This window comes from Mercurialis annua, linkage group LG5 (assembly GCF_937616625.2).
Source record: "Mercurialis annua linkage group LG5, ddMerAnnu1.2, whole genome shotgun sequence".
Taxonomy (NCBI): domain Eukaryota; kingdom Viridiplantae; phylum Streptophyta; class Magnoliopsida; order Malpighiales; family Euphorbiaceae; genus Mercurialis; species Mercurialis annua.
The window spans coordinates 14,676,424-14,688,844 of NC_065574.1; the positions used below are offsets into that span (position 1 = coordinate 14,676,424).

The 12,421-nt window shown below is 33.3% G+C and overlaps 2 protein-coding genes across 2 annotated transcripts; one reads left to right on the plus strand and one right to left on the minus strand.

Annotated features, from left to right (window-relative positions):
* Positions 1-4,561: 4,561 nt before the first annotated feature.
* LOC126681278 (7-deoxyloganetin glucosyltransferase-like) lies at positions 4,562-6,800 on the plus strand. The gene is made up of 2 exons (XM_050376792.2): positions 4,562-5,180; positions 5,751-6,800. The coding sequence occupies exons 1-2, from the start codon at positions 4,652-4,654 to the stop codon at positions 6,680-6,682; spliced, it is 1,461 nt and encodes a 486-aa protein (XP_050232749.1). The 5' UTR covers positions 4,562-4,651; the 3' UTR covers positions 6,683-6,800.
* A 271-nt stretch (positions 6,801-7,071) lies between these two features.
* Positions 7,072-11,267, minus strand: LOC126681277 (uncharacterized). Its single transcript, XM_050376791.2, has 7 exons — positions 9,951-11,267; positions 9,731-9,861; positions 8,777-9,304; positions 7,997-8,468; positions 7,774-7,912; positions 7,599-7,692; positions 7,072-7,510 (listed from the first exon to the last, which is right to left on the minus strand). The coding sequence occupies exons 1-7, from the start codon at positions 10,914-10,916 to the stop codon at positions 7,393-7,395; spliced, it is 2,448 nt and encodes an 815-aa protein (XP_050232748.1). The 5' UTR covers positions 10,917-11,267; the 3' UTR covers positions 7,072-7,392.
* Positions 11,268-12,421: the final 1,154 nt, after the last annotated feature.

Genomic DNA, 12,421 nt, shown 5'->3' on the forward strand with positions numbered 1-12,421 from the left:
TTAATACATTTATTTTTATTTGTTTTGTCGTTAATCTAATATATATCATTTATTTATTTATTTATAATTTAAATTATTTTTAACTGAATTACCAAACCAAATAAATTCTATTTAAGTGAGGAGTTCTCTTATTATTGTTTATACATTACAACTTATGTTAATCCAATTTATACTAATTTTAATTGATTCAATTATGTTAGTTGACCTTGTTGTTGATTCAATTATGTTGGTTGATCTTGTTGTGTCCTTAAGTAACTCTAATGATTGACTAATATTTAATTAAATTATGCCACTGTCTCTTAATTACGTCATTGATGTACCATCAATATATTTGTAGTTTATGGTTTCAACAATGTCTTTAATAAGAAGTTTAGTATATTTTTTTTAAAATGTATTTAAGTTGTCTCTGAAATGTATAAAACATATATCCGAGTTATCTCTGATAATTTATTGATACATCTCTAATACATCGTGAGATAAATATATAGAGGAAGAGATTAGAACTTTCAAGAGAACTAGTAATCAGGTATTGACAGCCAAAAAAACTGTGAAAGTTCGTTGCAACCAAACCTCGTCAACCTCGTCATTCAATCCATTTGATAGGACTGAATAAATCATTTTTATATTGTTATGTTAAATAACTATAAGATTATGTATCAAATGTATTGTATAGATGTATCATAAATATTTTTTTTAATAAGTTTCATTAATAGTATGTGACTGTCTTCGAGATACATTTTTAATACATATCAGGTACATATACTATACATGTCAGAAACAGCTCAAATACATTTATTTTAAAATATATATTAATTCATCAAACGTGTTTGACTTGTTTTTTTAGATGTATTTATAGATAAATTTTTAATATATAATTTATACATGATAAATATATCATTGATATGTATAATTTATACATGATAAATATATCATTGATATGCGTCTTCTCGCCAATGGTGGTAACTCAATGTCTTCGAGATACATTTTCGGTACATCTCTTATACATTTTCGATACATCTTTGATACATCATCAATACATATCAGAAACAGCTCAAAGAATATATATATATGTCTTTTAGATGTATTTTTTCGATCCATCTTTCATATCCAATAAAAACATGATAAATATATCCTTAATACGTATCATTGATAAATAATTTATACAATTTATTGAGCATGCGACATATTTTTTATTTTAATATATGTTATAAATACATTTCAACTACCCGTAAGTTATATATTCAATACGTTAAATATATAACTCAAATACAAATTCTATACATATTCGATATATCTTTTGTACATACCAGAAATAGTTTATACGCATAATAAGAAATTGTTGCAAATAATAAAGAGAAAAATATATTTTAATGCTAATGAAGTGGATAATATTATTATTAGTTTTTTTTTGTATATATCATGTATACTAAAGATATTTATATCGAGTAACATTTAAAATTTTATTGATGCGTGAATTTCAATTAAAGTATGTGATACATGTATTTTTAATTTAAAATATATTATATATACACCTCAAAGACAATAATATATCAAATAATATCAATAACATTTTTATATTATATATACACCTCATAACTTATTATTTTTGTGCTTCAATTTATAGTGAATAATAACATATCAAAATGTTATTGATATTAAGCAAGTGATGCATATATCTTTTAATTTAAAATGTATTACCTTAGAGACACATAAATAATACATACTAATAATATATATATATATATATATATATATATATATATATATATATATATATATATATATATATATATATATATATATATATATATATATATATATATATATATATATATATATATATACACATACATATATTTATTTTTGTTTTAGAAATATGAAAAAATAATAATTAAATATGTCCTTGATACATATACATAACAGATACATAAATGATACATGTTTGAATAGTTTGACAAACTGACGCGGGACTGACGCGCGTGTCAGACGCATGTCAGACGCGTTTTTGACGCGGTTTTGACCTATTCTGACGCGTTTTGACCTTTTTTTTTATTTGTTTTGTGTGTGCCATATGTTGCATCCTCATTGGGAAGGTATTAAATGTAAAGTTTTATTTATTTGAGGTGCTCATGTAATATTTCAGTAAATTCAGCATTGTTGTTATTTTCTTCCTTTTTTTGTATAGTTTTGTTATTTTCTCTATAAAATTTAGGTTTAGAGTAAAAAGTAGCAAAAAGTACCTAGTTTTTAGATAATGTTTTTGATACATAAACTTTTAAAATTATAGAAGTTAAATTGATTTTTAAAAAAATTTAAATGTTAATTTTAAAATAAAATAAATATTGAGGAATTTTTGGCTTTTTCCATTTGCTAATGGAGAGTGTGTTGCAAACACGGAGTGAGAGTGGGGGAGGGTGTGTTTGATCCGATTTGGCATAAATGTAGGCTTTTTTGATCCGGTTTCATGATCTTGAAGGTATTTGATCTTTTGTGCCAAGTTCAGAGATTTTTTTTTTATCCTTTGTTCAATAATAATCATCCATGTAGAGACAAAATTACCCTTACGCTTTGCATGGATAAAGGGTAAAAAAAAGAAGGGAAGGTAATATAAAGGGAAAGGGAAGGGAGGGAATAGAAAGAAAAGGTAAAATTAAAGTTTAATTTTATTCGGATTGCTAACATGATTAGAAAGGTAAAGGAAGGGAATAGAATATCATTTTTATTTGAACAAATAAAAAGACGGCAAACAATAATTTTTAATTGACAAGTTTATTCTTCATGATTTATCATACGTTTTTCATTTTTTTAATAATTCTAAAGAAAACCAACTAATTATTAATAAATTTAATAAAATTAAGTTCATAACAATGAGCTCATGCGACACGTCAGCGATTTTCACCTGATTTTAAACGGTATATGAATTTGAAAAGATTGATAGTTGGTGTATGAAAATAACGATTTTAGACGGTGTGATTAAAATGACAAAAAGTTTAAAGTTGGTGGATTTTGTGTATTTTAAGTTGGTGACAAAACGTTTAAAGTTGGTAAAAGAATTTCATTAAAATATTTAAATAGGTATAATATAAAAAAAATTAATACGGATTCTTTTGATATGATGTGAATATATACAAAAATAAGTTAAAATTATTGAAATTTGGTAAGGATAGAAAAGACGTTTATTAACAAATTCATATTTTTAATTGGAGTTGAATTTGTCTACACTCCAAATGGGGTATAATTGATTTCAACTCCTGTAAGGTGAATGAATGAGGTCATGTTTGGTTCATGGAATAGGTCCGGAATAGAATAGCTATTCCGTATTGAATAGTTATTCCTCACTTTGGTTCATGGAATACTAACTCCATGGAATTGTTATTCCATGATTTTATGGAATAACTACTCCTCTCAAAAAGTAAAGAATAGCTATTCCATTCCTCATGAAATAGCTATTCTATTCCATGCTATTCCATTCCATGAACCAAACATGGCCGAAGGGGAATGATTCACCTTTCTTTTCCTTCCCTTTCTAATTAAATAATTTGTCCAAATAAGAAAATATTTAATTCCCCTCCTATTAGACTACCGTAATTTCCAAGTCTGATAAAAAGGTAAATTCCAGCTTCAGCTAGAACCAAATATTTTTAAAACAAAGATAAATTTGTACTCAATTTAGGGCAAGACTGAGATTAACAACAATGAAAAATCACAAGTGAATTAGAAGTTAAGTATGGACTTAAAAAATTTAATTCTGCCACTGGAATAATACTATACTCAAATAGTCACTAAAATATTAGTTGATAACAATGCTGTACTCATAATTATGAACATCAAATGGCAATCATCAATTGCCTAAATTATGTTGCAAATCACTATCCAATTGTCTCATAATCAGAACAACTTTTTTTCTTTGTTAAAAGGAAAAAAAGAAATCTTTTGCCCAGATCTGCATGTAGTATGGTTTCTCTTACTAATTGATATCCCACCAACATTCATTCATCTTTAGTACTTTTTCCTTCCCACTGCTAGACCTATTTATGGAATTGGGTACCCGCCCACGCCCACTCAAATCCAGTCTTTAAAATCGGATTTGGGTCAGGCCGATCTCGAAAAAAGCCCATTAATTTATGATTGGATTCAAATTTTTATTTTTATAAAATTCTCATGTAAGTCTGCTCAAGTCCGGCCCCAGCCCACTAATATATAATGTCAGGACTGGAATTGGTAGAAAATAATAAATCCGAGTCTGGCTCAGACTGGTTTGGACTTATATAAAAAAATAAAAAACCAGGCTGGCCCGGCCCATGCCCATGCCCGGACCGGGTTCCGGGATTGATTATTGAACGCAGCCTAATAATAGTACGTCTGACATAGTAAATAATAGAAGTATGATATATTGATATGCAATAGTTGGTGGCATTATTGTAGAACAATAATTGATATTGGCAAGCAAAGTTTTTCATTGATTAAATTATCTCTTTTTAAATTTGAATATAGTTTTTTCAGATGAACTTATCAAAATAAAAGAATCTTACTCATGTCTTATCAATTACTGCTCTAGATTACACTTGTTTACAATTACAGTATAAAATGAACATATCTACTCTTTAAATAGTGGAACTGTAAACTGAGAAGATAGTGAATAATACTAGCCATGGCTTCTTCCAAGATCATAGCAAATAAGCCTCATGCTCTTATCATCCCATTTCCACTTCAAGGCCATATCAAAACAATGCTTAAATTGGCAAAACTTCTTCATTCTAGAGGCTTTCACATTACTTTTGTCAATTCTGAGTTCAACCACAATCGTTTTCTCCATTCCAGAGGTCCTAATTCCATGGACGGATTACCCGGTTTCCAGTTCGAAACGATTCCCGATAGTCTACCTCCTTCCGATCTTGAAAACACGCAGCATATTCCAGCTCTTTGTGAAGCTGTTATGAATAAATTCTTCCAACCGTTTCTTGATCTTGTTGTTAGGATTCAAGAAAACGGTTCTTCCCGCGGGGATGTGCCTCCGCTTACTTGCATAATTGCTGACGGTTTTTGCTCGACGTTCACCGTTAAAGCTGCTCGAGAAGTCGAACTTCCTGTTGTCATTTTTTTCACAATGTGTGCTGCTGCTGTCATGGGATTTAAACACTTTGTTGCTCTTAAAGAAAAGGGCATTACACCTCTTAAAGGTTTGCATTTACTTCTTGTAGATTATTTTTATTTCTCCCTCCGTCCAATAAATATAAAAAAATTAACACTTATCATAAGAACTAAGGAAGTGATAATTATAGTTATATTATTAAAATATTCTTTAAAATTTCAAAATGAATCATTGTGGATTGATGATTAAAGAAATTAAAACCACTAAATTTAATGCATTTAAGACTATAATAACATTTTAATAACCTTATCAATAATTAACTTTAAATACTGTTACTTTTTCTGTCTTTACGGACAACAATATTTTCTATTTTAAAAGTCCTGTATATATTTCGGTGTGTCTTTTCAGTTTCTAGAAACAGTTACGAAACTCCAACATTCTATATATATTCCGCGATTTCGTTTTTATTTCCGTGCTACAGAAGTTGCTAGCTAGCTAGGCTGCACTTAAAATGTAAATGCTGAAATGTTATATACAGGGAGCAACTTTTTCGAAAGTTCCACATTGTACAAATGAAAATACTACACGATCTGCAGAATTTTTGCATAACATAAAATGCAATTCTTGAATTGAAAAATGAGATTGTGTGCTGTTGCAGATGAAAGTTACCAGACAAATGGATATCTGGACAGCACTGCGGACTGGATTCCAGGCATGATGAAAGGCATTCGACTGAAGGATCTTCCTAGCTTATTCCGAACAACGGATCCTGACGATTTGCTCTTTACTTTCACCATGGAATGTGCTGAAAATGCTGTTAAGGCTACTGCAGTTGGGTTCGAAACATTTGATGCTCTGGAGAAAGATGTTCTTGCTGTTTTTCCTTCTATTTTTCCTCCTGCTTATACCATCGGCCCGCTGCAGTTTCATCTAAATCAAGGAACTCATAGTCTAGACTCTATCGGTTACAATTTATGGAAAGAAGACACCGACTGTCTCCAATGGCTCGATTCCTTCGAACCTGACTCAGTTGTTTATGTCAACTTCGGGAGTGTAACGATCATGAGTCAACAACAGTTGATTGAGTTCGGGATGGGACTAGCTAGCAGCAAGCATCCATTCTTATGGATCATAAGGCGGGATTTGGTCATTGGTGACTCGGCCATTTTGCCTCCTGAATTCTTCGAACAAACTAAAGAAAGAAGTCGAATTGCGCTGTGGTGTCCTCAAGAAGAAGTCCTTAATCATCCGTCAATCGGTGGATTTCTTACGCATTCTGGCTGGGGTTCGACGATGGAGAGCTTGTCAGCAGGAGTGCCTATGCTGTGCTGGCCTTTCTTCGCAGATCAGCCGACTAATTGCAGGTATACTTGTGATAAATGGGGAGTTGGCATGGAGATTGATAATAATGTTAAGAGGGATGAAGTGGAGAAACTTGTGAGGGAGCTGATGGAGGGAGAGAAAGGTAAGGAAATGAGGAACAAAGCCATGGAATGGAAAAAACTTGCAGAAGAAGCAACCAGTCCGAATGGTTCATCAACTTTGAATTTGGAAAAGATGATCAATGAAGTTCTTTTACCAAAAAATTAAATGTTCTTTGTATTGCATTTGGCTGAATAACATTTTTGTTTTCCCTTTATTATAAGGGAAGTTGATTTGTTTCTGTTTGAAATTATAAAAATAAAAATTGGTTTTCGGTTTGGTTTGATTGTGAGAGTAAAAGTATTTAAGCGTAATTTTCGGTTTGGATTGAATGGAAAATGCTTTATAACTCAACAGTTTGTACCATTTCCCTCTTTATATGTAAATTTTTCATTTGTCGAATTTCCTTCCAAAAATATTTAGCACTCTTTTATTGTCATGTCAGGTGAGAAACACCATGTGGTACAATTTGTTGGGTTGTATAGCGGAATTCGGATTGAACATTCATTCCTACTTTAGGCTATGCCTACAGCAACATTTACACAAAGTATTGAGCAGAAAACAGAATCATAGAAAGGAGAAAATTGTGATAAATTGAAGTATGAACAGAGTTTGTGAATGTTGTTACTCCTCAAAAAATCATATACAAAAGTACATGTGGAAAGAAGAAACAATTAGTTTGTGGTGAATTGCTGATCATATACAGAGAGACTATAAGGTAAAAATTAGAAATAATCACATCAGATGAAGAAGAAAACAATAAAGAAAGAAAAAACAGAAACAATGTGTATTTTTTGTTCAGTATCATGGTTAAGTTAAATTGGTGTTGGTCTGAAGAAGATAGACGGTCCTCTAGAGCAAGAACTCGTTCGATGGCTCTACGAGTCCATGTATGCTCTCACCACATCCAGTATTGGAGCTCGACAAATCGGACATTTTCCACTGCTCCATTGCAGCTCATGGGCGCATTTCAGACAGGTGCACATATGTCCACATCTTTAACAACAGTAAATATATATATCAGGATATCTAAAACTGAACCATAGATAGAAAATGTGAATATAATAGCTTCATAATGATTTACCTGTACAAGAATGAGTCGACAGGCATTTCGTAGCAGATACAGCAATTGCGTTTCTTTGTTGCGATATCAATTGCATTCTTTGATGCCTCTTGCACTGCGAGGATTTCCGGATTAATTTTTTTATTGAAATTGCATAAGCAGACATTTTGAGGTTAGTGCAGTTTTATGAGTTTACCTGGATGTGCTTCCTGCTTCATAGAGTTCTGCATATTTGCTTGCATTTCCTGCATGGTCTGCATTGAGTTTTTGAGCTCAGACATTTCGCGCTGCATTTGCTCCATATTTCCTCTTAAATCATGTATCAATTCCATTTCCTGCAAGTCAGGCAATGCCATTTATATAAGATAAATTGTATGAAAACTTAAATTCAACTTTTAAAAGAAATTCTGAAAACGCACGATTGATGAATGACTTGGAGAAGCAAAGTATTGTCTGTGTCGAGAAGGAAGTGAAGTGTGTTCAGAATTATCGACAACTCCGTGATTCTGAGGACTATAATTCCATGATGTGAATGGAGATGAAGAATGCACTGATGGTGGGCTTTCTTCTTCTTCATCATCTTCTTCTTGTTGCCTTCCATATTCATCAACTTCTTCATGTAGTACTTCTTGTCCTCCTCCTTCTTCTTCTTCTTCTTCTTCTTCTTCGTCGTCTTCTTCTGTTTCCTCAACTCCGTCTTGATCTTCTTCTTCTTCGGGTTGATGTGAATGTTGTTCAAAGAAAGACAATATTAACTGTCCCATTCTCTCCTGACTTTCCTCATCTAATTCTTCTCCATCATCTTCATTCACTTGTCTCTGTACATGAGATTCCATCAACTGGTCCATTCTATCGCGAAAATCACTTGACAGAAAAGTCGACACTGTTCTTCTGCAATTCGTGTTTTCTCTCTAACATTAGTCTTTGCACTTACTATTAGTTTGCAAGGCGGTACCGAAAATTTAATTTACATTTCAGGCGACTGTACTTAAACAAATGCAGGCAAATGTATGTTGATATGGCATTTCGGATATAAAGATATTTGTCTGGCTACCATATGCCACTTTAGCATGCATCAGTCTGAATTTGTCCAAGGACCATCGTCTGAAATGTAAATTATATTTACGATACCACTTTGATATAAATTGAAGTTTCGTAACCATGTTAAAAATATCACACCGATGGGTTAATCATTTTACCTTTCAAGAAGTTGTCTAATTTCACTAGTGTCAGAACTAGTATTAAGCATCTCTTGATACCAGGCTTGCCTTTGATCCTCCCAGTAACTTCGCGGGCGAGCTATATCAGTAAACCAATCATAATCTTGCTGATCAGCAATCTCTTCGTCGTCCCAGTGATTCAAGGATATTCTCGATCCGAATGCTTCTCGGGGTTCAAAATTTTCGCCTTCGGAACTTGCTCCTTGCCATCCATTATCTGAAGCTGTACTAGTTTCTTCATGAGCATCCTCTTCTTCTTCTTCTTCTTCTTCTTCGTCATGGATGCCACTTATCTGTGATAACGCGTCTTCTGCTGGCGTGACAGTCTGCTGCTCGGCAATACAGATTTCTTGATGATGATTCTCTTCATTCACATGGCTGACTGGGGAAATATTTTCATTATTTACAGAAATATCATTCAGCTTCTCCTTAGTGTTTCTTGGAGTAGCCGCATCATTCAGGCTAGTTGTAGCATGTTCAGCATCACCTCCACTGCTAAATCTTTCCCTGTAATGATTCAGTTCGGGCCGGTAAATACCACATTAAATGTAAGATTTCTGTCCCTATCAAGTTGATATATTAATAATTTAAGGACCAAATGCCACTCTTCTATCTCTACTACCGCATAGTCTAATGGTTGAAAGTTATGTTCAAGTTTGGAGTCCTGAACCTCTTTGCCTTATTGCTACATTGCACATAACCTTAATAGAGTACTACATTTCAGCATTTCATTGAGAAGATCACATCTAAACATTGTCTATTCAATAACTAAAATATGATTTCACTTTTATATCTTTTTATCATATACAATATTTATCACCACTCGCATCAAAAATTAATAAATAATCGGATTAAAGAGTGAAGACTCTAACCAAAAATATACTTAAATAAAAATCGTTAACAAGAAATGGAATGTCTAAAACAAAGGCATACCTGAGATGCATGATGGTTGAGCATTTTTTGAATCGACTAGAATGGGATACCAATGTTGATCGAATCGATTGTGATCGTTGCTGATCTTGAATAGCCACACCGCGTTGCAGGAACCTTAGCCGAAGCATGGCCTATTTACATACAAATCATCATAATAAATTTAGCATTCAAGAACCCAATTGTACTCATCAAGATTGAAAAAAACACTATGACTCGTCACCTGAATGCGGCCGCGTTGAGGGAATCTCGAAACAGATTGTTTCCCAGACAATGACTCCAGCTCTCTTTGCCTGTCTTGTTCCATCTGGTATAGCAAATCGTTGTAAGCTTGTCGTCCTCTTATCTTCGGTGAATTTACAATCTGTGAGAATGCTCTCAGCTCTGGTTGATCAGAGGCACAAGAAATACTGCTTGCTTGCTCATGATCGCTGCCAGAATCAGATGTCAATCTTCTGATAATGTCTGAAACCCGAACTCTCTCGCTCTCTCCCGCATCAGAGTTCCTGGAATTTACCGAACTCTGCGCAGTTGATTCCAAATCGGCCAATGCGTCCTCATTCGGAGCAGAGTCCGTTATATCAGAATTTCTCGGCGGTTCTTCGATAGAAGATGATGGGATTTCGTTGTAGCTGGATGTAGAGGCTGTCCTGCTTGTTGTAGGAGTAGAATTGGAATTGTTTTTGAAGCTATTAGACCGCTCTATCTTAATGGCAGGTTGACTCATCCTGGCTTCCCATATCTGCACGAGCGAGGAGGCCACACCAGAAGACGAAATCTTTTCCGAAATAGTCGAGAAGGCGGTCTCCTGGCTATGGTTCGGATTCTCTATTGTCGATACCATTTCCTGAGCCTGTTTCGCAGCCCACCCGTCAAAAATTCTCGCCTGTTTCCCGCTCATAACAGAACCATCATCCACGTTACTATCATCACTGTTGTGATCTTGTTGATTAGTCAAGCAACGTAAATGCCGACGCGCATTATGATTGACAGAATTACCACCATTATCGACGTGAGTCCTGCGCGAATTCTCATCAGACGAAACAGAAATGCACGTATGAAGATGATCCCTCACGAATTCCTTAAGATTCTTTTGAAACGCAGCATTGTTCCGCTCGCGCCTATTATGATCTTTCAAAACGCAACCGAATGGAGCCGAAGAAGAAGCGATCTCAACCTGCGACGCCATGTCCGAGTTTCTAGACTAAAAATATATACATTTCCATGTTGCGAAAGGCGGAGAGGATTGTGAAATACAATCAAACCCACAGGAATAAGAGAATGGCAACTTTGTAGGTAGAAAAATGAATAGAAATCCAAAAAAAGAGAGGATGATAGTGAGCTAAGAGCCTCAAAAAAAGTATATATTATAAGGAAAAGAATGAAATATACTAAGAATAGAAGAGTGCAAAAATAACAAACATGACAGGGAAAGAGAGGCTAGAATGGCTTGGAATTGAAAACAGATTGAGATAGATTGTGTTACCTTCAAAAAAGGAACAAAAACAAGGTAAAATGTGTTATGGGAATCAGAAGGAAAAGTTTGTTTTTGGGTAAGAATTGAAAGCAAAGGAGGGTTTGGTGGCACAAAATGTGAGAGTGGGAGAGAGAGACGTTAGAGAGTTTTTTTATTTCTTTTTAGCCGTTATGAAGTAAGGGCTCATAAGTAGGTTTTTTACTTTTTTTTTGTTTCAAAAAGGTAACTATGAGAGCGTAGCTCTGACTTTTCAATTTTTTTAAGGCAAAACGGATTATATAGAAAAACATTACACTTAAGCATTTTATTATTGAAATTTACAAAAAATACAGTCGCCCTAGCGTTTACACCGTTTGAACTTTAGCTCACTGGTATCTTTCGAAACATTAAAAAAGAAATTAAACTAAAAAATATTAAAAAAAACCACCGAATATACACCAACAAAACTCGTAAAGATAGCTTATATATAATAATCAATAAAATTCAATTGTCCACTAGTCAACAGTAGGGATGGGCATGAACCAGTGGCGGAGCCACGTTGTACATAAGAGGGGCAATTGCCCCTCTTAATATTTTTCTTTTCAAAAATTCCTAACTATTACATGAAGTCCAATTGTTAATTTAAAACAAAATAAAAGGCCCAATTCATTACTCTAGATACGTAAAGAGATAAATTTGTGTCCCATCCACCAATTTACGAAGTAGAAGAAAACAAATAGAACCCTAATTTTTATTAGAATTAATGTTACCATATAGTACAATTTTTCATATTGTTTTTGATTTAAGTACAAATTAAAAAGTGTCTTATTTATTAGTACAATATTTTTATATTTTTTATTTTTTAGCCCGATATGTATTTTATATTTTAATTTTTATTAAAATGACGTCGTTTTTAGTCGTACGGACGACCAAAAGAGCGTGGTTTTACACATTTATGCTATATATGCCATATAATAGAAGGTTGTGCAATTAATTGAAACGTTTTATACAGGGGCGGAACCAGCCTTATGTTAAGGTAGCGACCGCCCCTGTAATTTTTTTTTAACAAAAACACCCTTGAACTTCTTCTTTTTTTCTTCGAAAAAATATAATAATTTTTATACATTTCGCCCCCTCAAAATAAATTTGTATGATTTCGACCCCTATTTAGCAAAAGCTAGTTCCACCCCTGGTTTTATAGTTCGTGTTTAAATCGAAAAAATATTAAAGATTGAACT